Genomic DNA, 24,937 nt, shown 5'->3' with positions numbered 1-24,937 from the left:
GGTAATTACCGTTTGATGTTATGTCATTACGATAAAAAACAGGTGAATAGGTTCAAGCGTGTTTCCAAAATGTTAACTGCATGCCTGAAGAGCGGAGATCCCATGCCAGCTGAGAAGATCAAAGAGGCTAGATATCTAGTTGATAATATGGATAACGAAGATTATGCTGCCCAGTTTGGGGAGAAAGTCACGAAGAGGCATCCGCCCAAGGTGGCAGTATCAAACACGGGTAAAAGAAGTCGAGCTTCATCGAGCGCTGAAGGTGCTCAAACCCGTGGTCGTGCAGGACTGGGAGGTAGTCACGGTCGTAAAGTAAAGAAGAGCAGATAAATGACAATGATTTGTGTTTTACATCGGAAGTTTGGGTAACTAAGTTAGACAAGTTCAAATGACAATGATTTGTGTTGTACATTCGGAAGTTTGGGTAACTAAGTTAACTTCCGATTATTTCAAGTTCAAAATTTGAAAAGTATCAGTTTTTCCCAAATTCTGATTTTTGGGCCATCGTACATTCGGTACTTTACAAAAAAAAATTATCATCCGAATATTACAAGTTCAAAACAAACCATACCATGGCTCTAGGTGGTTCCAAGAGCCAAAATAGAAGGTTAGACAACCCATATTCGGAAGTTTGGGTAACTAAGTTAACTTCCGATTATTTCAAGTTCAAAATTTGAAAAGTATCAGTTTTTCCCAAATTCTGATTTTTGAGCCATCGTACATTCGGGACTTTACAAAAAAAAAATTATCCTCCGAATATTACAAGTTCAAAACAAACCATTTCATGGCTCTAGGTGGTTCCAAGGGCCAATATAGAAGGTTAGACAACCCATATTCGGAAGTTTGGGTAACTAAGTTAACTTCCGATTATTTCAAGTTCAAAATTTGAAAAGTATCAGTTTTTCCCAAATTCTGATTTTTGGGCCATCGTACATTCGGGACTTTACAAAAAAAAATTATCCTCCGAATATTACAAGTTCAAAACAAACCATGCCATGGCTCTAGGTGGTTCCAAGGGCCAATATAGAAGGTTAGACAACCCATATTCGGAAGTTTGGGTAACTAAGTTAACTTCCGATTATTCCAAGTTCAAAATTTGAAAAGTATCAGTTTTTCCCAAATTCTGATTTTTGGGCCATTGTACATTTGGGACTTTACAAAAAAAATTATCCTCCGAATATTACAAGTTCCAAACATCCGATTTTCAAGTTTTCGGAAATTTTATTTTGAGGCCACTGTTATATTCTGCAGTCAAATAATGTTAAACTATTACCGATTGTAAAGGATAAGAATACTGAGTTTTGAAATTTTTTGAGGAATTCGTTTTTGGGGCCATTCGGGGGTAAATAACTCTACATAACTACCGAATGTAGATTTTTTTGGAAAACCAGTTTGGGGTTTTTTCTCATATTCGGCAGTAAACTACTATCTTGGAACTACCGAATATACATATTTGGTACTCAGTGTGTCATATTCGTAAGTTTATACGAGAAATTATCTACCGAATCTGGGTAGTTCATGGCATTCAATGCATGCAATAATCGGTTTTTCTTGTTTACAAAAGCACACAAACGCATGCAAATCGAGTATTTGAGTTTCTTAACACAATACATATGTTTTACATGCATCGTTAGCTTCAATATCAGGCGATTCTCCATTTTCTTCCATGAAAGGGTCGTCTAGGTTTTCCTCTCCACAAAAGTTTGGATCATTCAACATATACCCCAAATCGTCTTCTCTAAACAGTCGTGAACCCTTATTTTGTTCTTTGCCATGATTCTCACCTTCTTCTTCATATCCATCCATTTTTGTAGTGATAAAATGGGTTTTCCCTTTTTTCCTTCACCTTCTTCTCTATAACTCTAACAACTCAAAAATGAAAAAGAAATGGAAAAAATGAAACAGAAATCATTCTAATACTGCACCGACTACAATCGAAAGTATGGGTAATATTTTGGCTTCCGATTGCAATCGGAGGATAAAAATGTTATCATATCCTCCGAATATATAAGGGTAATTTCGCCATTACGAATTACGCGAGATAAGGGCTGGCTACATTTTCCCTTTGGGTGACCTTTTGTGTTTTATTGTTGGCCCCTAAATCCTTTTCAATGGCCCCTAAAAACGCGAGGTTATTTTCGACCTTAAATCCCTTTGATTCGGATCCGGCTAATCAATTCCATTCGTTTCTTGAAATGTTCCCCTACATAAACCTCAAGAATGGTTATCTTTCCAGGGTTCTCCATTTCTTTCTGCACCATATGATCTAAAGACTACTCGGTAATTACTGTCTTTCTCATTTGTTAATAATTTTCTTGAATTTGTATTTTATTTTTGAATTGACTCTCTTGATTTTTTAATATATGGTTGCATATTTTTGTTGGTAGAGGCCATATTGAGAAGACAACATCCTTCTCCGGTAAATTAGTAGAATCAACAATGAACACCATCTTATTATTACCCATTTTGTGTTTCTTCATTTTTTAGGGTTTTCGGTTTCCCTTCAATTTTAGAGTATCTTAATGCATTAATGTATTTAAATCCGAATCAAAAGGATTTGAGGTCGAAAATAATGGTGTTAAATGTTAACGGATTGTATTTTTTGTAACGAACGGAAAAGGAGAAGTCGAGTAACATCCCACGACTAACATTACAGGCTATGTAATGTGCAGGGATGCTCCGGAAGTACCCAAAAATACGACCAAAATCTATTTCAACCTGAGGCTCAGTACTCCTGAAGTGACTGATACAAGAGACAAGTAAGTGCTAATTTGTTTGAAATCATGCATTGGCAGTTATCTCAGGTTAAAATCCTAATGGTACAAGATTTGTGGAAAGGCTTGGGGTAATCTATCACGAGCGCTTTCAAATATATATACAGTTAATTACAACTTTCAGTTTAGCTTGCTAAACAATATATATGAGTATAGGTGGTTAACCTAGCAAGGACCTGGCAGAACGATCATTATTCTACTCATAGTAAAAGTGTTTGGAATCTTATTCCGGTAGCTGTGGTTTGGATTTTATGGAGGGAAAGAAACTGCCGCACTTTTGAAAATAATTATGTGTACAAAACTGATGACGACTTGTGTTTACAGGTTAAATCTCTTGTGCTAATGTGGGCTGCTAGTGTAGGTAATAGAATTCATTTGAACTTCTCTTACACTGTTCATCATTGGAGTACGGTCTTTCTGTAATCTGTTGTATTTTGCTTTGTTCTACCTCTGGTAGATTATTTGTACATTCTTTATCTTTTAATAAATATCTCAATTCTGATCAAAATATATATGAGTATAGGCGTATTTACTTCCGTGTGGCACGGAGTGGAATTTACTAATTAGTTTTCACAATTCTATATTTTATTTCTACGGACTGTTCTGCCAACCAAAGAGCGAGGAAGTACAACAAAGGCACAACCACTTAGACCCCTGTAAGACAACATGAGAGTCTTCACAGCATGTAAACCTTACCTCTCAATAGGATACAATTCCCCATCTGAAAGAACTATAAAGAGATGAATTGTTTGCGAGTGGATCCTCTCAGCAAAAGTAGCAACACCTATCTTACTGATTCAATATCTGATACTATAAATCTTAAGGTACGATTACCGATATCTCAGCATCTCTCAATTTATAAGATTGAACATGCAGATTGGCTCTTTATATATTTACTAATGGTTAGATACTTTAATTATAGAAGATGCACTCTCGTGACCATTTGAGGTTAGCGAAAATCTTGATGACATGGATTTGCTTAGTCGTCTGTTGTAGTTGCATAGGAAAGTTCTTTCTCGAACCATAAACAACCCGGTTGCTCTATATAGGAAAGTTCTCTTTGTCATGAAGCCATCAACCAATGCCACCAAAATTTACTGCAAAATGATTTTCCTAAAGTTACAAAGATCAGAGAAATGTATCATATTTATGCAGTCATCTTAATAGATTCTAATTTTGATTTCCTTGATCAAAGTAATCATTGACTGTATAATGCAAATGCTGCAAAGCCGTGCCCCCACGACAAATGACATTACCTAGCAAAAAAGGTAAAGGTTCCCGGGACACTCCGTGTTCATAGAATAGATAAGCCATCTCCAAACTTAAAAGCTATTAAAAGCTGAAATTGGATTCAACCTACAACATAAGTTTCTGACTGACTATAGTTATTGCATGACTTTATATTTTATATTACATGTATCATTTCTTACTGATTACCAAGTTTCTTCATGCATGAACGCATGATCTTAACAAAACCATGCGCAGGCCAACAAATATTAACAGATGCAGTAGGAAAGTTTTTGGTGATGAAGGTGACAATTGTGCACAAACTGCAAAGCACAAGTCTAGCAATTTCTACCGAGGTGAGAGTCTGGAACTTATTGGTTGACGCCTGACGACAGATGGGATTATTTACCTTCATTGTTTAGTGTGTGTTTTCCAACCTGATCAGTTAAAAGCTTAAGATATTATGTCAAAATTGACTGCAATCAATCGAGTCTAAGCACAACTTCTAAAATCTGCTGATCAACTTGAAATTTGAACAACGCTGAAGCCTCTTTCATCCAGATCATACCATGGCTATGAAATACACACTTTTGTGTTAAACAAGAGTTAATCTATCAAAATGTTTCTCGAGTTACACTATATAAGGCCCTTATCTATGACGAAGTGTCAGTGTGTATTAACAAACTACTCTACCATTTAACTTGCATGCTACATCCATGATTTTTCAGGTTGTTTCCGTCCTTTGTTCATGACGTTCTCATTACAACAACCATTGTAGAGAAGTTTTTTCATCCGATATACCCTTGCATTTTGTCTGTCTTTAGCAAAACATCCATACCTCAAAAGCATAATTTATAATTCAATACCATAGTTGTTTGTGTCTATCCATGAAGAGAATGAGAGGTTGTAAATTTTGATGCTTTGGGCCCAATTATATTTTTTGACCCTTATTTTTGTTTGCCATTATAGTAACCATAACATGATATTGCACATGCACATGACACCGGTGTACTCACTTTTATTTTATTGTTAATTCAGGAAAATAAATAATTAAGCGGTTGTGGCCTTCGAACAAATTTGAATGTTGAGGTTGATTACCAGATAACAATCTTCCAAGCTTTCAAGCGGCGAAGATTGATCAACACAACAACTTTGGTTCTGACGTGAATTTTATGGAATAAGATTTTAGTGTTATTTATATAGAATGAGACTTTAATGCTCCCATGAGTTTTGTAGCTAAAAGAAAGAAATACAAGGTCCATAGTCTCATGCAGACTGTCCAGTTAAAAAAGAAAAGGACGAAAGGCCTTGAATATATATTTATTCATTTTTGCCACAAAAAGGCCTTGAAATTTTTAATGTATCAAGCTTTGAGCTTTGGATCCTGAAAAAATTATCGTTCTTATGTCAATGATTCTCTTTAACAGCAGTTTATCAGTTTATCCTTCATTATATGCTTCCTAAAGTGTTAATTTCGAACCTTGAATACACGATTAAAAGATGATATCATTGTCTTGTCTGATAGAAACTAAAGACTCCTATCACTTTTTTCAGTTTCAAACTAACAATAACATCCCAAAACGGCACGGGCCATACCCTAATAACTCAACATAATGAAGATAAAATATCAGTTTTATCTTTGACGTGTTGTTGACGTATTTTCTCAACGTGTTGTGCCATGTTCATACAAGTGCAATACAATACACAAAATGCATTGTATTTTATAGTTTTGTGTAGTGTCGTATGCGTGTTATGACGTACTTTCTCAACGTGTTGTGTCACGTTCATACCTGTGCCACATGCCATGTTGTGATATTGTCTCTATGCTTGGATAAGTCTCGTGATGGGCTAGGCTCAAATTTTAGCGTGTTGAGATGGGTTGCGCTCGTGCTGGAATGATCCAATTTACGCCTTTATTTTCTCTGATTTTGAAAAAGAGATATTACCACTTTTAATTTTAGCCTAAAAATAGGTCAATTAAAAAAGTGATAGTATCGTTTTTCCAAAACGGAGGGAATACGTTATTACTAGTGCAATATAAAATACCTTCAAAATAAGTATTCTGATACTCATCTGTTATTCAATATATGCTTTGTTTGTCTTCTCTTTTTTTCTTTGTCAATGTAATCTTTTCCATTTCTCTTTCTGATATTTTGGTGTGGTGTAAGATATGATGCGCGGTTAGGCTCTACCTTTTTTTTTGAAGCATGAATTTTATTAAATTAACTAAAAAGTTATTACTCGAAAATACCCAAAGATTCGTCCATTACAATTGGAATGGTATGCAATAAATATAAAGTAGCAAAGCATGAGCAGCGGTCTTCGAATCAGAATTGCATCATAGGGAGGCGTTGGTATTGAAGTTCGTAAGTCCTTCGTTCAATTCTTTCCACAAGAAAAGTTGCACTTTTGATGGAAACTGAGCCCATAAGAGATTCTTTGATGGTAGAGGTATTCGATGCGCTTGATTGAAGGTCCTAGTCATCCGCACTTACGACCATATGATGACGTGTGATGCCCAAACATTAATTGTCTATCTCCTTTTCTTCCGGCTTGATTCATCGGGTGATATTTCCTAGAGAAGACAGAGGTTACAACTACTATAATAATATTACTAAAAATAATCATGGTGTGTTGTGTTGTACTGTGCTTGGCACATTTATTTTATATGTTCCATATATTTACATGTTATATTTGTTGTTATGGAAATAACTCAACATAAAATGTCAAAAAATTGCTAGAATAAACACTCTTTTGTGAAATATACACAAAATGTATTGTATTGTACCGTATTGTGTATTGGTGTATGCATGTTGTGACGTGCTTTCTTAGCGTGTTGCGCCGTGCTATGTCACGTTCATATCCATGCCACATGTCGTGTTGTGCTGCTGTGCTTATTTGTCTGTCCCAGCACAACACATGAAGCTACCATGCTGGGCTAAGTCACGTGGTGAGCTAGGCTCAAATTTTAGCTTGTTGAGCTAGTGCTGGCACTGCCCAATTTACACCTCTACTTCCTCCGATTTTGAAAAAGATAGGTCAATTGAAAAAGTGATAGTATCTCTTTTCCAAAAACATGGAGAATAAGTTATTACTAGTGCAATATAAAATGCCTTCAAAATAACTACTCTGATACTCATATGTTATTCAATATATATTTTGTTTGGCTTCTTATCTTTTTCTTTTCCGATGTAATCTTTTTCATTTGTCTTTCTGTTGTTTTGGTGCGGTTTAAGATATGGTGCATGGTTAGGCCCTACATGTTTTATTTAACATGTAGTTCTGGAAACTGCAAAGCTATCACTCATAGGTGATCCAAAACACATGTTCTAGACGAATTATCTGTTCATTCTAGTTTTGTAAAGGTATATCGGAGTACGATTTACAAGAATAACTAGAACTCCTAACAAATATCATATTATTCAATTTATTTACGTGGGTGTATTGGATAAGAATTTATATAGATAAAAATAGATACTAGTTTTACCTGAATCTAGTGATAGTATAATGTTTCTCAAAATAAATAGATATTTTTAATAGATATATAATTTTGGATTGTAATGAATTGAGTTAGGATTTATTTAGATTTATAAAAATTGGAGTGTATTACCAAATCGCAATATAATTGAATAAACCAAGGTCCGTTCTTCCTTTCAACAAAAATCCATCCATAAGTTGAGCTGCTGAGTGGAGGTGGTGGTGGTGGTGGTGGTGGTGGTGGTGGTGGTAGTGGTGGTCGATGCTGGTGGTCGGAGTGGTTATTGTTGTTGTTAGTGGCGGTGGCAATGGATGGTGGTGGAAAAACATAGTATCCTGTGATAAAAAAGAAAACCGAAAAAAAATACTGTCCGTAAGAATCCATGAAACTATTGTGGTTTAGGTTGAGATTAATATGAGATAATAACATGCATATTTTGACTACAAATATCCACAAGAATCCATGTAAATCTTGTTCCTTGACTATCTTAAGAAATCGTGTATTCAATTTGAATACCATGGATATTTAATGATTCCTTACGCATCCTAATTGAATACCTAAGAGTTTTAGGATTATTAAATATCAGTGTATATTATTATCTTTTATCAATCTCAAACCAAACTATGAGAGTTTTTCTTGGATTCTTATGGATAACTTATATGTAAGCCTTTGTTTTTTTTTTAATCATGGTCATGCGCTATTTTCTTCCATAGAAAGTATCAGTTTCTCCTACGGATTTATAAAATGGTTGTTGGTCATAAAATTTTCTTTTAGAAATGTCTTCTCTTTCATTAATTTTCTCATTTCTCGTAAGAATAATATTATATACCCTCATTCATTTCCGTATATTTTCTTATTAAATTACATGTATAAACCTTTTCATTTGACTTGCAATATAAAAAAAACTGCGAATCCCTTTTCATTTTTATATAGTGCAACTTTATTTTTGAGAAATTATATGGCGTTTGGAAATTTATTTGAGCTTTTTACAAATCTAGGCCTGTTTTTTTATGGTTACAAAACTAAGCCTCTTTTTTTATTTCTTACAAACTAGGCCTTATTGATAGGCACATTTTTGTGTCTTATATAATCTCAATTGTATATATTACTAGTGCTCGATTTTATATTTATTATGGCTTTTTATGTCCCTGTAGGTATTTTTGGAGAAATAAGCTTTTGCGGCGAAATTTGCTAAAAAAGTGGTTTTTTGCACTCGTGGGAGAAAATTACTATACGGACTCTCACTTTGGATAAGGGATAACCTAATTACTAAGGGGTGACCCATTTCCAGGCATCTGCTAAAGGGAGACCGGGACTGGCTAGGGGGCATCCTTCTTCACATTTCAAATTAACGTTTTGGCGGGAAAAGAAATGTTTCACGAACAGTTTTTAGGATTCGATTGTTGGACGATTTCTAAAGAGACTCAATCGCCAAACTCGACTGGGATGGACTCTAATAGACTAAACATGCCTGTTACAAGTGATTTAACCCAACCAATTGGGCTGTATAGGTCGGAGGAAGCGATCAAAGTCCAAACAGGACACGTACTCTCTGTTTAACTTTCAAAGCTATTTTTAAGAGATTCTGGGAGAGTTTTACGCTGAAGTAAACTATACTTGGTCCTGTTCAAGTCTTGATAAGAGTTTGGTGGCAATTTTATATCTAAAAAACGCGTACAGGGAGTGACAGGAGAGATTTTCTCAACTGCACGCAGAGAAGAAGAAAAAAAGAATAGTCGCCGATAGAAGAGATTTTCTCGGGATTTTTGGAGCTGATTGGGTATATAAAAAGGCTGGTGCGAAGTGAGAGAAGATTATCAAGAGTTTGGGGAAGGTTTGGGACGCAGAGGAGCGAAGAAGAAGGATTAGCAGCAATTCCCACCTGCTGCTGCTGCTGCTGCCATTAGAGGACCTTGAAGAACACGAAGAACAGACTGCACAGAGCAGTCTTATTTTCCGCAGCATTAACAGCAGCAGCGGAGTGTCGTTCCTTTACTGCAGTTCCTGGTATCGTTCTTCTCTGGACGCTTATAGAGGGTCGTAGTTTCACTGTTTTATATTTTTCACTCTTTTAATCATATTTTGAGCATCAAGTATGTATTTTGAGAACATGATTATTATGAGTAGCTAAACCCCAATACTGGGATGATGGAGGAAGCTGTTTTTCAGCCATGTGGTTATTTAAATAATTCTTAATTCACTTTTTGCACCGATTTTAATTGATTTGTGATTTCAATTAATTACTTGTGATTTTGTTTGATGGAACATGCTTAGTCCTAGGAATTCTTGATGTGCCATGCTTATAATATACAAGTAATATTTTATGGAATTTAATTTGGCAAAGATAGAGTTAATATTTGTTTTATTTTGAGCTATAATCGCCTAGGATTATTTTCTGAGCCACTTGAATATGAAACACATTGGAATCCTGAGTCCTGGTTCCTCTTGATCTTGTGACATATTTTCTGTATATATCTTTATTTTTAAATCTTTACAAGTCCGAGCAACGAACTCTTATTTACCGCAATCGAAATATCACAACACTTATTTGACCAAAAACGATGGATGGAAAGTTAGCCTCCACGTGGGCAGTTAACATGACATAAAAAGACATATTAGCCCTTTGAATCGTTGAGTTCACTCATCTTGTGATTGTAGATGGATCATTCAAAACTTCTATCAAACACATGTTGCGCATGAACTGCTAATGAAGAGTTGCCTTGGATACGCTTTGCATCTTGGTCAGAAGTTTTCTAACATAAGCAACCCAAAACATATATTTCATTTCCTCTTCAACATAAACTGCAAGAACATGATATCAACATTCTACCTCCATTCTCTGCCTGCAACAGCGCCACAAGCTCAACTCTTTCATCAATTTTCTGCCTGCACCTGCATCTGAGTCTCATCCATGCAACTCCTGGCTCCTCATTACTCCCCGGAGTGTTTCCCGGAGTATCAAACCCTGCTAACCACTAAAACATATCAAAAAATAAAAAAAAAAAAACATAAAGGCACACAAAACACACAATACAGAGTGAAACTTAATCACGTCCAAAACAAATAGTATAACAAGCAACATCATTCCTTGTTCTCTGTGGCAACACCGACAATACCACCATATCCGTAACTACACTCTCACAAACCCATAGCAGCAAACCAATTCTCTTACCTGAAACCATTACTCCATTGGTGTAGCTTCTGTATACTACCACCAATTCACCACCATCAAATCCATGTCAAAACAGCTGACTCACAAACTTCATTCATCCCCCATACTGCTTCTCACCATCTCCACAGCCATGTCAATGAACATACACCAACACTAGTAGATTTTATTTAACCATCACCAGTCTATCACTCTTAGCTCAATCTACCACATACCTGTGAACAAAGGTTGACAAACATGGTTCGACTAAAAGATTGTAGGAATAGAATGCAAGATTATAGGAATAGAATGCAATATCTATGTGCATTTACGCACACGACAAAAAAAAGGTATTGCGCTTATTGGAAAAGAACTCGGAACGATTTCATAATCTGCTACAGTTGAATTCATTAATATGATGAATAAAGTTTTTCAAAGAACTAACTTTATCCCTAAACCAACATTGAAAGCCAATGAACAATCCTCACTGTATCCAAATCCTTGCCATTGTTGTCCAAAACCTGGTAAATATGATGTATGGACTAGTAATATAAGAGAAATTCTTTTCGGGACTTTCTTCGAACAGTTGCTGGACGTGAACTGGTATTCGAGGAGATGAGTCTATTGTGTTCTTTCAACCCTTGTTTCATCTCCTTCCCTGCAAAAAATTCAAAATCCATACAAACCCAACACTCGTAATCATAAAGGAACTCTAAATCACCCACCAATTGCCATCTAAAACAATCGGCATCAGTTTTTTGTTAAATCACCATAGAAACGACGAAGATGTTGTTGACTCATAGGATTCAGAAAATAAAAATATCAATCACTCTCACTCTCCATTCAAAATCGATTATAAACTCACCACAAAATCAAATTTTGAAATTAATTAAATATTAATCACCATGATTTGTAGGATTCAGAAAAATCACCTGTTTGGTTAAGCGGGGTTTCTGCTTCTCATCTCTTTCATTACTTTCTTCACTGGTTGGCTCTGGTTTCTGATTGTCTGTTGGTTTGAATTGAAGGTGTGTTTCAAACAGAAATTAGGTTAAAAGGTGAATAACTCCAGAATGTGTATATATATATATCTGGAATATAGACGCAGTTCGTGGTGAAAAGTACCCATTCTTCACAATCACCATAAAAAGGAATGAATTAAATAATTTTGTTCTACTGCTGGTTCTTCTCAATTGTTTTGATGGTGATGATGAAGATGAATGTTTGATAGCTTACATTTTAGGGTATATATGGAGGTTTATTGTGGATCGTTGATTTTTCTCAAAATAAGAATTGCTAGATGATAGATTGTTCTTTATTTTGACACGCCTTAAATGGACGCCGCAGAAGCCCACACGTGCAGAAAGGCATAATTGTAATCTCTTCCTATCCACGATATATTAGTTAACGAGATTTTGACTAGTCAGTAAGAGATATTGACTCAGATAACGGATTTTGATCTAATCCGTTAGATTGGCTTAGATTTGTAAGAAATAAAAAAAGAGGCTTAGATTTGAAAATGACCTACCAAAACAAGCCTATTTCTATATATATTCCAATTTATTTCAATCTAAGTTAACCCGAATTCAATCCAGTATAGTCCAAAATTATAAGTCTTTAATAATCTGTGATTTAATTAAGAGACCTTATAAATCTACCAGATTCAAGCAAAACTATACTATGTTTTTATCCTCATAAATCCTGGTCCAAAGACACCCTCGTTATACTGAATCAAAGAAGATAAATTCTACTTGTAATATTTGAATTTACCAATGATCCCATAAACTACCGGGAAAGAACCCCCAAAGCCCTTTAATCAGGGCTTGTTATACTTTTACTTTTTCTTTTTATTCTTTTTTTTTTGAAGAAAGGAGGGTCTTTTCCCCAAAGTTCTATTCATTAGACTACCTCATTCAAATAGAGGTTTAGAGAATTACATAGAATAGGTGGTAGATAGACGCACCTTTTGGTTTCATCATTACACATTGCATATTGACACAAAAGTGCAATGTGAGTTATTTATTTATTTATTTGAATTGAACTAGACCATATAACATGGAAGAGACTAATATGGTTTTTGATCTTACAAATAAGAAATGTGATACTCCAAGGAATATCGTGATCATCCCCCTCAATTATCGCATCATTAAGATTAAGATTTTTCTTCAATTTAATTTCTAAATAGCATACCTTTATTTCATCTATCAGAGAAGAAGTTGTTATATCAAAGTCAATCTGGTATCTGGAAAGTCTTACCAAATATCTTGAATAACCATTCATACGAATAACATAAAAACATTTAGTACAACATAACATATCTTCTATGTTCTTCTTTCCACTAATATGGATTGATGAGATTGTTGAGACAATATTAGAAGAAAGAAAAATCTGTTGTAACAAGTCGATATGTTTATCAAACTCCGTTAGATTCCCAAGGGCTATGACAAATTGTTATAAAAGTGTAGTGGAATTATATATAGCATGGAATAGCCATTGATAGTACGTATTTATCGAAATCAAACAAGAAAAAAAAAATCTAAAACCTAATATTGTGAAAACACAATATTTTTATTAAAAACAAACCGACATACTAATGTTTCCAGAATTTGCTCGGTGGATCCGAAATCTCAGATCCAAAAACTAGTAAATCTAGATTAAAAAGGGAAAAATCGAAAAACAATTGGAATATTTTTCTGCAGAAAAAATGGTTATGCAGAGCGTAATATCTCTTGCTATACTTTTTTTCCGGCATAAGAATCCTAATTGATCATTAATTATCGAGAGTCTTATGGTTTCAATGGTATGCTTAATTAGAATTCTTTTTTTAAACTATAAAAAATCCTGATTAACAATTAATCAATGATAAAAAAGTTTAATTGATTTTAATTAGAACCTAAAATATACTTCTCCACGAAGAAAATTAAAGATTTTGAGACGGTCGTTCCAACCGTCGTTTTTTGACAGGGAGCCCTACACTGGAGGGTAATCCAAGGAAGAATATTAGTTGCTTTCGACTTAGAGACAGGGACGTTCTGTGCCCCGTATGAGCCTACTTCAATACGTACTAACTATCGAGGGTTCAAGGACTCTGATTATAACAGATCATTCATAGGGGTTTCTGGAGATGGTGTATTTTATTACGCGGTTTCTCACAGTGAAACCGATACTCTTACATTTTGGAAGATAAATAGTACCAAAAAGTTTGTATTACTTCTTGACCTCTCAAAAGACATTGGACCTTTCACACTCACGCTCGACATGAAGTACGTTCGCTGTAATATTGGAAGGGGTATCTTCCAGCAGTTCAGGGAAATTCGTTGGACCTTTCTAAAATCAAAAATTCTCCAATCGAAGAATTGTCAAAACTTTCAAAATGAATGAGTTGTATTAGGATTTTATCCAACAAACCAATACATGATAATTGAACAGAGGACACATGAATTTGATCAAAGAAAAACCCCCAAACTCAACTTAAATGTAAAAATTGCAGAGAACTAATTAAATATAATAAATTAACTAACTTTTTCAAACATTCTTTTTCTCCAGAATTCGATTTGGAATTAAACCGTTTCATCATGAATGAATAATTTTAGGATGATGAAAGGGTTGTATTTAACTTATTTATGGATTAATTATACGTACATCCATTTAAAGTTTTGGAGACCTACTAGAGGAAGTGTAAAATACTAGCATAATACCAAATTAATGCCTCTAATTTATGATAATGATGACTAGTTTCTAGCAACAAAATTATTTCTCAACCCCAAATAGATAGTATATGCAAAATCGCAAATCATAATTTCCACATAGCCAGTTTATCATGAGTATATCAGTGTTACATTATATTCTAATTCAAATCCACAAACTCTTAGAATAGTAGTAGTCGCTATTAGGAGGGTTCGAACCCTTTCCATCGTTTTAAAGGATGACTCCTACCAGGTAGCATAATCAGATAACATTCTCTTGTGGATCGACTTTTAATCCATTCTTCATATGAAGCATAACAGTTGGTTTCAGGAATATATGTTAGATGGCATTCCAATACTTCAACTTGAAAACTGAAGAGAACGTACAACTGCAAAAATAGCCTTGATTAAATGTAAATGCCATATCTTTACCTAAACAAGTCCTTGGTCATATTTTAAATGTAATGAATATAGACATGTTTTCATGGCGAATTAACATCCCATCATTAATAATCCAATTCTACGGCTTAAATCCACAATATTTTTCCAACTAAATAGTTTGAGATCATTATCTGCATTTCTGGTTTTACTAAGTTATCATCTGGTAGCTCAACCTCCTTTAAAACGATTTTACTACTCAAAGCAACCGGCGGGTATAATTTTTTGGTACTTTTTTGTTCTTTTGATTTTATATGAGACGATAAGAGATCGAAACTTTTTCTTCCTTGAAACAAGTTAGTAGAAGTGTGCATCTATTATTTTAAAAGCTTTAGTCGTCTCTCCCGACCAATATTGAACAGGCGCATTAACTTGCATTGGAATATTAGCATAACATGTCGATAGAATACAACTTTTTGTAGTTGTTCAGTAGCTTCAGCTAAATCATTCGAAGGAAACTCAGTTGAGAGGTAATTCTCATGCACTCCAAATACGACATTCATGTTTACATTGAAAGTAAATCTCTGAGATACTTCTTGCAAATCAATGGTTGATCCAGTTTTAGCTACATGAGCTAATAATGGAACTAACTGATTTTCTACAATTTTGCGTCTCATGTTAGAAAGTAAATCATTAAACTCAATCGCCATAAAATCTCATTCTTCTGTGTACCTTGCAAACATTAAAATCAACACTGGGGATTACATCTCCTAGTGGGCTAAAATTCGCTTGAAATCTGAACCTTAAGAGAAATTTTTGAAATCGGTTTTGAGGATATATTCAATGTTTTGGTGGTAACAAGTTAGTAGCATTGGCTTACTCAGTAAATATTCATATATTTGTGAAGATATAAAAGGAATCGTGAAAACTAATAACTTTCTGAGTTTTGAGAGTTCTGCAGAATTGGGAAAAATCTTGCAAAGTTGTGCAGAATTATCTAATGTCTTACAAAGATTAATAAAGTTCACAAGAGTTATAAAAACGTACTTTATATCGATCTATAGAGTTTTAAAAAAATTGTTTAATGACCTAACATAATAAATTTATTATAGCTTACCGATTACATTAACTTCAACGAAATTTAAAAAAAAAGTATATATATTATATATACAACATATTTTTTTTGTTAAGTAAAATGCAACAAAAAATAATACATATGTTATTTTCATATATATACCATTTGGATTCCACTGAAGTGTTGCATAATAATCAAAATATGAATGAGATTGATCATATCATACAATCTTTATGCATATATGCATATGACATCATATAGCTTGAAAAGCAAGTCAGAAATGGATTCCATGTGATGCATTACACATTTTTACATAACAATTAAAATAAAAAAGTGTTTAGTTAAATCACTATATACAACTATATTTATGAAACAAATTAAAAGAAAATAAACAAAAATATATTTTGATTTTTTGGAAGACTCTCAAATTTGCAACTTTTTTTTATCAACCAAAATATATACACAGAAGTCGCTCAAAGCAATGAAATAGATAAGTACGCAAAGTTTTTAAATTTTCAAATTTACAACGGGTAATATAAACTTTACAAGACTTTTTTATGGTCTATAACCAATAACATAAATTTTGAAATAGATTTTAAAAGTAATCAACCAACAACATATCTTTGAAACGATATTTTTAAAATACTCAACCAGAAACAAAGTACTTTTGAAATCCATTACAATATTTGGAAACACTGCATATATTTATCGAATAAACTCTCGTAAGTATTGGATTTTTGAGTAGATGGGTTCATCAATTAAGAAAGAACCTTTACCGGGTGGATAAACATTTTGGTTAACCATTCAAGTAAACTATTGAAATTCATTGCTAATGCCGAAAGGAATTCGAGGAAAAGACAATAGTCAGTTAGTCCTCTGATCTTTGTTGGTTTTTATTTATTTGAAAGTTGTTTATGAAACGTAATCGTCTCTTCTTCCATGTTAGAAACTAACATGAATAATTTAACTGGTGAGTAAGATAAAATTTGTTAAATGGATCAAGAGGAAATAAAATTATATAAAGGTGTATGTAAAAAAGAAACAGAAAATAAAAAGATAATAAAAACATTTTAATTTCTTAAACATTATTTAGAGATACGAATACATATGTGATGTAAATTCTAAGGGCTATTCATTGTTATAGAAGTTTTCACAACACGACTCAACAAATATGAGAAGGCACATGTTCACTTACTTCTTGCAGTTATCCTTTTATGCACAACAGAGTTTCCTAAAAACAAGTTGTGCCTCATGCAAAACCATATGTCTATCCTATATTTGTTCATATTACGTGAATACTTGCAACTTGCTCATGCACCCTGCAGTTGAACGTTAAGAGAGATAATTAATAACTGATGCTAGTTCTCATACTACAACCTATTGATTCAAATATGATATGCATGTAAACCCAGGTAGGAAAATTAGGTGGTAGAGAGTTCTCATTTTATCATATTTAATTTTCTTATTCACGTGCATTTATTAATTCATATCTCTCTATGGACAAACAGTAACATGCATGTATCCTGGTGCAACTAGTATAGATGTACATTTGAATCTCCTAAAATTTTCATGTAACAAGACTATTAAGAGTTTTCTAAGGTGATTAACTATAAGATATACCTCTCGACTTGCAACCATTTTGACTCCAAAAATGTTACAGACCATACCTCATAACTCAGAACATACCAATGTTGTTCGATGACCCCAAATTTGCTAAACTTACAACCCAAAATCTTCCTTTATAATTCAAACTTTTCTTTAACTCATCAAAGATAGTACGGTGACCTAAAATAGGTCTTGTGACCCGGAATTTATCACGCAAAAGTGTAATTCATAATTTGTTAAGAAATATACCTTTAAAAATAACTTTTTGATTTTAAAAAATCAAAAATTAGGTTGTGAGCAAAATTTGAAAATGACTTTAGAAGTAAAAAAGTTAATATTTTGTGAAGAGGTGTTTGGATATCAGCAAAAGTGTTTTTGCTTCTCCAAAGACAGGAGTCAATCCCGAGAAGGCAGAAGCACAAACAATTTGCGTCACAAATAATTAACTTTTTTGCTTTTAAAAGTTAATTTCATATTTTATTGACAACCCAATTTCTTTTTATTTTTTGCTTCTAAATTTTCAGAAGCAAATATAGAGGGTATTTGGATACTCTCATAGAAGTAATTTTTCGACTTTTGGAAGCAAAAAGTCAAAAGTTAGGTTGGAAAAATTATTGAAGGTGACTTTTAGAAGCAAAAAAGTTAACTTTTTGTATAGCAAATTTACTTCTGACATCTGCTTATGAAAAAGTGAAAGCATTCTACTTCTTCGGGATACATATCCAGATAAATTTTGGACTTCTAGAAATCAAAAAGCAATAAGAAGTTAGTTCAAGTGTAAAATTTCAGAACGACTTCTAAAAGCAAAAAAGTCAATTTTTTGTGAAACAAAATATCTTTGCTTCTGACTTTTGCTTCTAGAAAAGCAAAAACACTTTTGCTTCTGGTATCAAAACACAGAATAAACAACTTCTCGAAGCGACTTCTGAGTTCTGTTCCTGAAAAAGCACTTCCGCTAAAGTGATTTTTGGTATATTTCGTAAATAACTTGTTATAGGGGCGTATGGTTTATTAGAGGGACAGAAGTGTGATAGTAATGTCCCTTAGTTGATTAGGGGATGTCCTATAGGGGGTGTAAATTAACTAGATTACCCTCCCTCATTTTTTAACCTAAATCAAAGCTAAATTGAAATTTTGTTTTCTTTCTTCTTCTCTTCTCCTCCTCCCATCAACCGTAACCTCCATTAAAACTCAAAATTTCATCGTCTTCGATTAATCGACTATTCGAAAATTAATCAAGTGTAGTGTAATGACTTATATGAGGTATGTTTTGAAAACCCAGTTACGATTTGGTTTATTTTGTTCGATTTAAGTTTAATTTCTATCAAAAATTAGGGTTTTAGATGAAAATTGAAATTGAAATTTCTGGGTTTATGTGAGTTACGGTTGATTTTAACTCAATTACGAACCATAATTGGATATTTTGATGTTGTTAAGGTTGGTAATAGTTCAATTACCAACCGTATGTTCTTATATCTGAGAATTTTCTTCAGTTACGGTTGGTATCGAGCATTTGGTTACCAACCGTAACTGAGTTAGGGTTGGTATCGAGCATTTAGTTACCACCCGTAACTGGTTTTACGATTGGGTTTTCTTCAAATTTAACCAGTTACGGTTGGTAGTTCATCTTTTACGAACCGTAACTTTGATTTACGGTTAGTTATGAGCAAAATTCCAACCGTAATTAGCTCTGAAAATGTAAAAAAATGATTTTTTTACGTACTTTAGATAACTTTGAGCAACAAAAAGTTAGTTGGGACTAATTTAGAAGTATACCCGGTCATTTTCAGGTCCTGGTTCTTCATTTTGTTGGTTAATTTCTTCAATTGATTGAGATTGACCTTCTCCTTTAAACTTTTTTTTTTAACTCTAAAAATCTGATTTTGATTTTGAGTTTGAGTTTGAGTTAATATAAGTGAGATTAATCATTAACACTAAACTAGGTTATCAATTATGAGGGTTAATTTGTCATTTTCAGTATTTTTTTATAAGGGACACCTTGAATGATCATGTAATGACCCTTTTTGTCCTATTGGAATGCCGTCCCTCTAATAAACCATGTCGCCCCTATAACGGGTTACTTTCGTAAACATGGTATATCTTAGAGGATGATTCCGTAATAAAAGGATCTTCAAAGGGGCATATATGTAGATATAAATTTACTTCTGACATCTGCTTCTGAAAAAGTGAAAGCATTCTACTTCTGACTTCGGATACATATCCAGATAAATTTTGGACTTCTAGAAATCAAAAAGCAATAAGCAGTTAGTTCAAGTGTAAAATTTCAGAACGACTTCTAAAAGCAAAAAAGACAATTTTTTGTGAAACAAAATATCTTTGCTTTTGACTTTTGCTTCTAGAAAAGCAGAATCACTTTTACTTCTGGTATCAAAACGCACGATAAACAACATCTCTGAGTTCTATTCCTGAAAAAGTACTTCCGGTAAAGTGATTTTTGGTATATTTCGTAAATATGGTATATCTTGGAGGATAATTCCGTAATAAAAGGATCTTCAAAGGGGCATATATGTAGATATAAATAAAACAAAACCCTCTTTCCGATAATATAATCTCGAGACCCCGAAACTCTTTACTTATCATCTTTGTTTTCTGCGAATTTTAGAGCTAGAAAAAAATTTGTGCCGCAAACCCTAACCCTAGAAAACCCTGATAATCAATCATGTCTCACTTTGGAAGATCTGGTCCTCCAGATATCAAGGATACTTACTCTCTTCTTGTTCTTAACATCACCTTCCGTAAGCTCTTTTTTTCCTCTCCTGATTCTGATTCTTATTCTGATTTTTTTGATTCTTTTTCTGATTATTTTTTTGGGTAATTTTTTGACGAAGGTACTACTGCTGATGATCTTTTCCCTCTATTTGATAAGTACGGCAAAGTTGTTGATATTTTCATACCAAGAGATCGAAGGTTTGGTTAAATCTTAAACCCTAGATTCCTTTTTTTTTTTTGAAATTTTTGGGATTTTTTTGTTTAATTGGGTATTGGTTGTGTGAATCAGGACTGGAGATTCTCGTGGATTTGCTTTCGTTCGTTACAAATATCCAGATGAAGCTTCAAAAGCTGTTGAAAAGCTTGATGGTTAGTTTCGTGTTTTCCCATGGAGCTTTGAATTTTGGTTACTTTTAGTGGTTTTTCTTAGGGTTTGTTGTTGTTTTTGTGTGTAATTGTAGGAAGGAATGTTGATGGAAGGGATATTATGGTTCAATTTGCAAAGTATGGTCCCAATGCTGAACGGATGTAAGTAAAAAAATCCATATTTGAGTCCAATCTGATTTAATAATTCAAGTTCTTTTTCTTGCAGTCTAAAAGTAGTATAGTTGTAAATTGCCTCTTATTTTAGAAGAACATATATATATTTGTTAATGATTTTCCAGTGATTGATTATATTTGATGCAAATTTGACACTAGACATGGATAGAACCTGTAATTATCTTTCAACACTAGTCCCCGACAAAATTATTACCTGTGTTTGCCCTTTCAAAGATTGATTTGTCCTCTAATCTCTTGAGAACTTAAGAATTGTTTATTGTCTGAACTTGGAGTGTCTTTTAATCTTGTTATGGATTAGTGCGTTTGATAAATGTAGGAACCAACTCTAATTTCATTTGTGAACACATTGACGAGTCATATCTTATCTAATTTCAGCTCTAAAGGACGAGTAAGTGAACCAGTAGCAAAGACTAGAGGGAGCCGGGAACGGTCTAGAAGCCGCAGCCCCCGTCGAAGGTATTTTCTGTTAATTTGACTATATATTTTAAGACATAATTTCTCGAATCAGTATCGCTGATTGTAAACCATTCCAGTTCCAGGTCTCGTGACGAGCATAGGGGTCGAGATAGTAGAAGGAGAAGTCGTAGTAGGAGTCGGGAACGATATGATGACAGATCTCGTGGGAGGGGTAGAGACTCACGCCACCGCAGTAGGACCCGCAGCGTAAGTCCTGATTACCGAAAGGGTGGTAGTCGAAGTCGATATGAGGAAGAGCGCCGAAGGAGCAGAAGCAAGTCCGCTGGCAGGTAGTACAAGTCACACATCTTTGGTTCTTATCTTCTCTGGCTTTGCATCTTATATTGATGTAAACGTCCTCACTTTTTTCAGTCCCTCTCCTGTTCGGCGCAGCCCTAGTCCCAGGAAAAGGAGTGCATCTCCTCGCAGGACTCCTCCTAGGGATGAAAGCCCTGATAGTCGCAGTCATGAAAGTCCTAGAAAAAGGAGCTCATCTCCTATTCCTAGAAGTGTTTCTCCACAGCGTGAACCTGCTCGTTCTCGTAGCCCATCACAACAGAATTCTGATGCTGATGTAAGTTCTCTGACCGCATTTTTGTTTATTTATCTTTGAAACTAGAGCTAGTAATTAAGCATGGTAGGCTGAACTTATTGCAGGACTGATGCAAGGGTTACATAATGGACAAGTCACATCCTTCGAGTAGATGTAAGGTGGTTGGTGTTTGCATGTTCTCGTCAAAGTACTGAGTGCATGTACTGGTAGACTTAGATCGTTTTCAAGGTTGATTATTGCTTTGTTGAACTTAAATCATCGATGCACTTGGTGCAGCAGTTAAGTAGTCTGTGAACCTTTTTCAGTTTGTCAAATATTTGAGTTATCAGACTTGATGAATGAATGCATGTACTTTGGAGGCTTAATAGTTTGTGGAGGGAGAGCTTTGTTTGCTTTTGCTTCACATAATTTCTCATGTGCATTGTTTTTCTCTTTGTTTTTCTCTATAATGGGAGTTCTGACTGTGGTGACCATATAAATTGCGATTTATAGTCTGTTCGGGAGTATTGAATGGGCTTGGTGTGACGTGATGATGATGGTGATGTAGCGATTGTTCATGCTGTTTTAGAATTCCTAGAATGATGATATCAATTTTCATGCTGGTTATGAACAGTAGCAATCTATTGAGCCCTCAGCCACCTAATTGTATGTGCCTATTTTGCTCTGCTGATCACGATTGGTAAGGTTTTATAATTACATTGTCATATGAATAGTGTTCTGTCCATCAGGTTACTCCTGACCATTCTCTGTGGTCTCCATAGATTTTAAGTACTGGGATCTGTACTGATTAGTTGTCGCTGTCAGGCCTGTCACAATCTAAAACGTGATTGGGGACCTGGAAAGACTAGATGAAGCTGCTAATGTAAAAGTTGATCCTGCTAATAGATGATCCTGATTGTGGCTGCCAAATCTGAAAGTTGATCCTGCTAATTGCTGATCGTGATTGTGGCTGGCAAATCTAAAAGTTGATCCTGCTAATAGCCGATCGTGATAAACAGTTTTGCTGTGTTGCTAGAGATGACTGCCCCTTTTAAACTGGACAGAGTAATAGGTATTTCCTCATTTGGTTGGTTGAGTGCTCGGTTGGACATCACCTTTGGTAATGTAAGCCTGCTAGGGAATTTGATTAATTCTGCGCCATGTAGTGTGTTGCTGTGATCAAGTTGACTTTCTTGTGGTACTGGTTCTTGGTATCATGTTGCGGCCCACTTGCTTTCATGAACTTGAACGTGATAGCATCTGGTTGTTGCTGTTGAAGGGTCAACAGTTTACTTACTGTTTACCGTTTGTACCTGTTCTTCCGACTTGCTGTGGTTTCGACCTAGGTTCCTCGGTTGCTGTCTGTGCTTAAATGATTGCTTTCGTTGGTATGCATCCCATTCCCAGGTTCCTCAGTTGCTGTGTGCATATTGCTTCCATTGGTATGCTTCCCATTCCTGTTAATTCGGGGTACTTCTGAACAACTAATACTTGAGTTGTTATTGTAACCTTTGAAAGTATTCTTTGTGATTGAAATTCGCAGAGTTTTAAAATAATAATGTGTATATATTTTTAAGCCATGCTAATGCTATGCTTTTTCATACTATTCTGAGGCCTGTTCTCTGTACAATGATGCGGTTTAGAGCAACCGACTCTGGCATCTCATGTTTGATTGTTTGACGTTCTTTAGTTTCTGAAAGTTCATGGTGTGGCTAAATTTTAGCTTATATAAGGATGCCTTGTACATTGCCAATTCGCATCAAGCTTTTTCCTTCTGGGTAGTTTTATGACCGAGTGAAACTGGAAACATATCTACTTTAGTCCTGGTTGATCAGTCTATAGTCCTCGTTCGATTCAAAAGTGTGGACTGACTTGAGACGGAAACTAGGTCAGACAACTAGATGCTTGTTTTTTGAGGCTTCAAAAGTGCGAACCGACTTTGAGACCGTAGGTAGGTCAGAAAACGAGATGCTTGGCTTGTTTTTTGAGGCTTCCAGCTTCCCCTAGAAGTCTAGTAGTCTCAGTCTTCGAATGACCACTGATTTAAAAAGTTGCCACCATTCTTGATCACTGGGATGAAGCGTAAACTGCAAATTCCTCGCTTTTTTCCTGGCGAAACTCAGAACGTATCTGTTTCCTTGTTAACCTGTTTATGAGTTCTTAGACACGAAAACGATTCTCAAGTCGAAATAGTGGTGATGAAATGAAATACTTCATGAACTTATTACCGTACTGCCCATCTCCCAATTTGCAAATTCGTTTCGCATTGGATGGTTAGAAGTAAAGAATACAAGTAGACAGTTGTTGTGGTTTCATTTATTTACTTGGCCTGAAGATACTAGTAAGAAAACAAGCTATCGGGCACTAAAGAAAATGTACGAAGAGGGCACAATCTTGAAGAAAGCAAAAAACTGTCAATACCGAAAGGAACAGATAATAAAATATCACCATCATTTTCTAAAGAAACAGTTCAAATGACAATCTAAATCTAGCAGTCTTAGGTCTGCAATTGCATTCACATGTACATTCCATCAGACAACAGTTGCCACTGACTCGATAATGCCAGCCTAAACTATATGCGGAAGATCTGTCAGTGGATTAGTAGTACTCTTAGGAAGTGCGGATGGTTTCACTTCTCCGGAAGCGGAAGCATGAACACCAAGAGCTGCACGGACAGATGGATCAGGGTTCTTCGACCATTCTGTATCCCACTCCATTGCTTTATCTGTGCTGCTGGGACAGTTGACCTAGCAGCATTCTGTCCAAAACAAATTACATTCTGGTAGATCCATAGAGATGTGGTGGTCGAAATGCCTATCCACTTCAAAAAAAAACAACTAAATGACTTGCGCATCCATTGAAGTTTAAAGAGGAATATATTCTGTAGTGGTATGCCACTTTCGGGGGTGGAGTATTTTTCAGGAATAACATAGCATGCTTGAGCCAACATTGCATCGGTAATCTGGATAACATAACAGTGCTCTGCTGATTCTACCTATTTCGGGGTATCAAAAAAAACAAAATATGAAATATTTGATTCAGTTAGTGCTGCAAGACATAAAGTGCGTGTACAGAAGGAATATTGGAGTTGTGATGAGTTTCCCATATTGGTATGTATTCCTTTGAGTTTCCCATACTGTTCAATAAGTATATATCTTTCCGTTAATGTATAATAATATTCGAAAGGTCGTCTGCCTTTAATATATAGAGAATAGGGTCGACCAATGACATGGTTAGAATCACATTTGGTTGGCTTTTACCGCGCAGAAATATCGTTCTAACCGTGT

General features: G+C 34.8%; 1 protein-coding gene and 1 long non-coding RNA gene across 4 annotated transcripts; one reads left to right on the top strand and one right to left on the bottom strand.

Annotated features, from left to right (window-relative positions):
* Positions 1-9,949: 9,949 nt before the first annotated feature.
* On the bottom strand, positions 9,950-11,828 carry LOC113285397. The gene is made up of 3 exons (XR_003328632.1): positions 11,073-11,828; positions 10,652-10,863; positions 9,950-10,444 (listed from the first exon to the last, which is right to left on the bottom strand). It is a non-coding gene; the product is annotated as an uncharacterized LOC113285397 (long non-coding RNA).
* Positions 11,829-19,942: 8,114 nt separating this feature from the next.
* LOC113286854 (serine/arginine-rich splicing factor SC35-like) lies at positions 19,943-22,086 on the top strand. Of its 3 annotated transcripts, none has more exons than XM_026535484.1 (8): positions 19,943-20,127; positions 20,221-20,299; positions 20,391-20,470; positions 20,563-20,629; positions 21,038-21,118; positions 21,202-21,408; positions 21,491-21,692; positions 21,776-22,086. In XM_026535484.1, the coding sequence occupies exons 1-8, from the start codon at positions 20,052-20,054 to the stop codon at positions 21,779-21,781; spliced, it is 798 nt and encodes a 265-aa protein (XP_026391269.1). In that variant the 5' UTR covers positions 19,943-20,051; the 3' UTR covers positions 21,782-22,086. The 3 variants fall into 3 exon arrangements, with proteins under 3 accessions (XP_026391269.1, XP_026391270.1, XP_026391268.1); XM_026535485.1 differs by having other exon boundaries at positions 21,196-21,408; positions 21,512-21,692; XM_026535483.1 differs by having other exon boundaries at positions 21,196-21,408.
* Positions 22,087-24,937: the final 2,851 nt, after the last annotated feature.

Source organism: Papaver somniferum, chromosome 6, assembly GCF_003573695.1.
Source record: "Papaver somniferum cultivar HN1 chromosome 6, ASM357369v1, whole genome shotgun sequence".
Taxonomy (NCBI): Eukaryota; Viridiplantae; Streptophyta; class Magnoliopsida; order Ranunculales; family Papaveraceae; genus Papaver; species Papaver somniferum.
This window is presented reverse-complemented; position numbering and strand designations above follow the sequence as displayed.

Bases quoted from the DNA above. Each gene is read 5' to 3' on its own strand.
- LOC113286854 (XM_026535483.1), top strand. From the start codon at position 20,052: ATGTCTCACTTTGGAAGATCTGGTCCTCCAGATATCAAGGATACTTAC. The intron at 20,300-20,390 runs GTTTGGTTAAAT...TGTGTGAATCAG, and splicing joins TTCATACCAAGAGATCGAAG to GACTGGAGATTCTCGTGGAT. The intron at 20,471-20,562 runs GTTAGTTTCGTG...GTGTAATTGTAG, and splicing joins AGCTGTTGAAAAGCTTGATG to GAAGGAATGTTGATGGAAGG.